The sequence below is a fragment of the Sinocyclocheilus anshuiensis genome, unplaced genomic scaffold, assembly GCF_001515605.1.
Source record: "Sinocyclocheilus anshuiensis isolate Anshui unplaced genomic scaffold, SAMN03320099.WGS_v1.1 scaffold13, whole genome shotgun sequence".
Classification (NCBI taxonomy): domain Eukaryota; kingdom Metazoa; phylum Chordata; class Actinopteri; order Cypriniformes; family Cyprinidae; genus Sinocyclocheilus; species Sinocyclocheilus anshuiensis.
In genome coordinates, this window is record NW_015538026.1 from 669,942 (window position 1) to 674,165 (window position 4,224).

The following is a 4,224-nucleotide window of genomic DNA, read 5'->3' on the forward strand; positions in this document are numbered from 1 at the left end:
AAAAATCCTAAAAAAAAAACTTGAACTGTAGTGTGTGTGTGTGATCAGCAAACACATTCAAAACCTTCATTTGTAGTCATGTTGAATGCCCACTTCTGCCCTGTACTTTCTCAGGTCCAGTATATCATCTCTCAGGATGGAGTTCAGCACCTGCTCCCACGGGAATATGTGGTGGTATCTGAAGGAAACCACATTCAGGTTAGTATATGCTCTTTCCATCATTCATAACCCAAGGGTCCAGAATTCCTCATGGTTGTCGATGAACAGTTCTCTGATGGCTGGGAGCCTCACCTGATCTGTTACTGCAGCCTGAAAAACATTTTCAGTGTCATTTGTGGTCTGTAGGATGTGATATTTCATCATTATGACAAAAAAAATCTGATTGTGAATTGCAGATGGAGGATGGGCGGATTGCTCACATTCAGTACGAGCATGATGGAACGTTTCTGCAAGAACAACAGGTTGAGGCCAGAGCAGAATACAAATGTTTTTTTTATATATTACAGCTTATATTATGCCGCAATCACGTTGTATTTGAAGTACAGTAATTACAGCACGATAGCTTAGAGATTCTACTTTGAGCTGTTCATGCCTTAATGCTAGAAATTATTTGAACATATTCCTAAATGGCTCCATATGCAGCTTTGTTGTTAATGACAGCATATAAAACATCTCAATGCTATTTTAATGAAGTGACATCAATCAGAAACATAATACCATTCAAAAGTTTAAAATAGGTAAGAAGTTTTAATGTTTTTTTTATGCTCGCCAATCTGTTTATTTGATCAAAAATACAGTAAAACTGTAGTATTATGAAATATTATTACAATTTAAAACAACTGTTCTGTTCAATTTTAATATATTTTGAAATGTAATTTATTCCTGTAATGGTAAAGCTGTCCAGTCTTCAGTGGCACATGATCCTTCAGAAATCATATATGCTGATTTGCTGCTCAAGAAACATGTCTTATTATCAGTATTGAGTGCTTAAAGTTTTTTTTTTTAAAACATGCAATTTTTTTTCAGTATTCTTTGATGAATAGAAAGTTGAAAAGAACAGAATTTATTGAAATAGTAATCTTAACTGTCACTTTTGATTCATTTAACAGTGAAAAAGAGTTGCATAATCAGTTTCTTAATCTGGTTCAAGTGTAAATCTCTTCTGTGTTGTGTGTCAGATTGCCCTGTCTCAGGATGGACAGATCCAGTACGTCCCCATCACTGCCGAGCAGCAGGTTGTCGCCCCTGAGGACCTGGAGGCAGCTGCCCATTCCGCTGTCACTGGTATGACCTTACACCTTCACACTTAGTTTTAATCACTCACAGTGCCAGTAACAGAAAGTTCTAATACTACAACCTTCTGGTGATGTTTAAGAGAATCAGAGGTGATGTAAGTGATGTGTGTGTAGCTGTTGCAGATGCAGCCATGGCTCAGGCTCAGACGGTTTACACAGAGGCCACACCTGAACAACTGGAGCAGCTGCAGCAGCAGGGCATCCAGTATGACGTCATCACTTTTACTGAGGAGTAGAAACAAGACACAAACACAAACACAAACACACAGACAGGTTTATCTGAGGCTCGTCTCAGCTTCAGATGACTGCAGTGGATACTAAGTAACAAAATTGTTTCCCAGCCTTAAATTATTCAGTAAGAGGGTGAATGTACAGTTAGATCCTCTCTGAAAATTATACGACTCATGCCTTTGTAAATATTTAAAGCAGTTTATCTTTTTGTGCCTACAGTGTTTTGCCTTGTAAAGAAAAAGAAACACGAAAGCCAAGATCAGCCTGTATAGAGAATCCCTGTATTTAATTCTACATGTTGCTGTGATGTACTACAATGGATGCTACTTCAGTGACAGTGTGCAAACAGTTTTCAGTAGCTAAAGTGCTTATGAAGGAGGGTTGATTATTTGTTTTCATTTTACATGAAATGTGCCATTTCATCATTAGCTTTTTAAGTTTTGGAGGTTTGTTTTTCTTTCAGATGGCTACAGAAAGGAAACAAATAAATCACAACCTCTATCTGAACTGATCGTTGGTTTTCTTAAATTCGTCTTGCTACAGTACTGGTTTTACAAAGCTGTTGCACATGACACAAGGGAACAGAACATAATACAATACACACACACACATATATATATATATATATATATGCAGAGAAATTCGTGTGTATATATATATATATATATATATATATATATATACACTTGTAGACATTAAGAAAACATCTTGCTGACTTTTTCAACATCTTACAAATAAATGCCAAGCTGTGTGAGGTTAAAAGATGTTCAGATGAACTCATGATCACAATGTCACTGTTGTCTTCATCTCTTCTGCATTTGAATCTACTTTAATGCTCGGTACCAGGTTCCAAGTCCATCCCAATTAAAAGGTGTGTTTTTTCACTTGGTTGTGACATGAGCTTGAAAATTGAATGTAACTTTTCAGAGATATGGTTAATAATAAAGTTTAAAGTGGTCTGTCATTGTATTTGCTCAGTTTCAACTGAATGCTCATTACAGTAAATGCAATTTTCATTTGTCTTTGCAGACCAAGGGTGGAGTCAGCATGATTTTCTGTTGTATTCAATCACTTTTTGCAGATGTAAGTATTAAATTGTATTTAACACTGGATATTCATTTAACAGCTACATTTGTAGATGAGGCCTCAAAATTTTCAGTCAAACGATCAGTTTTTTGTCAATGGGTGCTTGATTAAAAATATATTTGTCTTTCATTGATGAATCCAACTGAAGGACTTCATGTGCTTTGTTCATCAAATAGAATTATTTTTAAATATTTCTTTCATCCATATTATAACAGTTATAAAAAGCTTGCTGCAAGTTTAATCAGTCGGAGTGCCTCCAGTTTGTGAATAATAAAAACAAGTTGCCACCGTGTATCGAGGAAGAATATTCATCAGTAATTCTAAAGGGGAATTTGAAGTAATAATTATGTAATGGATGTAATAATAGTGTAATGGATGCTGGCATATACAGGTGTGGTTTCAGAGGGTTCCCTGACACCTGTGAATGTGTTCCATTACAGTTTCTGGTAAGACTTGGAACCTTTTCTAAATGGAAATTTTGCATTCATTAATTAAGGAAAAATATTTCTGATGCGTCAGAAGTACGAATATTGTTACCATCAATCTTATATGCTATGTGTTTGTCATGCTTATTTGGAGATGATATTCTTATAATTATTAAATAATAAATTGTGAAATAATTATTATATTATTCACTATTCACCTCAGTGGCATAAACACAACTCTCCTACTACCAAAATCCTCCATCAAACCAGCAGTCTGGCCCTTTTATTCTCCCTCCACAGCCATTGTTTCTGAGAACAATGCAGAGAAATTCGGGTGAATTTTGTCACATAGCTTATATAAGGCTTTAAAATTCTAACTCTTAAAGAGACATTTCACCCCCAAATTCTGAAATTTTCTGAATGTCATGTTGTTCTCTCAAAAGCATTATTGTAAGCAGTTAGTGCATCTGACTCATGACCACATGGCTAGCATCTTAAACATCTTAAAACTGGTGTCCTATGAATATGATTCACTTTATTTCACAGGAGGTGACATATATTCTGCAGAACAACCCTGCAGATGGACAGATGGTGGAGTACCTATTGACCAGACATAATGAAATCACTGAGGTACAACTTCTACTACAGTTTTACAAGAATCACTATAAACAGGATCAAATAAACAGGTTTGAGACTCTCAGTCAGATGGATTCATGATCAAATTACAGTTTGACAGTACTGTTTGTCTCCATCTCTTCTGTCTTTCATTGCCCAGGTCCAGTATGTCAGCTCTCAGAATGGAGTTCACCATTTAATCCCACAACAACTTGTGATGGAATCTCAAGGAAACCACATGCAGGTTAGCATGCGCTCTTTGACACAATGTATCTTTAACCCGAAAATCATAATCCCTGACGAAAGTTTTCCTTCATAATTCTGTAGATATAAATTGTGGAGCTTTATAATAGTATACCGTTCTGTCTTTTTCTTTTGTTAAACACATTCTATGTGTCTTACTGTAAAAATAATTTAGTCTAGCAGTACTTACCAATTATAATGGAGTTTTTTTTGTTCATTTTCAATGCCCTTTTAAAGGGGTCATATGATGCGATTTCAATTTTTCCTTTCTCTTTGGAGTGTTACAAGCTCTTGGTGCATAAAGAAGATCTGTAAAGTTGCAAAGACTA

At 35.5% G+C, this 4,224-nt stretch overlaps 1 protein-coding gene across 1 annotated transcript in view; it reads left to right on the forward strand.

Annotated features, from left to right (window-relative positions):
* LOC107678953 (zinc finger protein 335-like) overlaps positions 1-1,615 on the forward strand; it is a 27,478-nt gene extending 25,863 nt beyond the window's left edge. Inside the window, 4 exon segments of the mRNA XM_016474354.1 lie at positions 115-198; positions 396-461; positions 1,179-1,284; positions 1,410-1,615. Of these exon segments, the coding sequence (XP_016329840.1) occupies positions 115-198; positions 396-461; positions 1,179-1,284; positions 1,410-1,531 (378 nt within the window). The 3' untranslated portion in view covers positions 1,532-1,615.
* Positions 1,616-4,224: the final 2,609 nt, after the last annotated feature.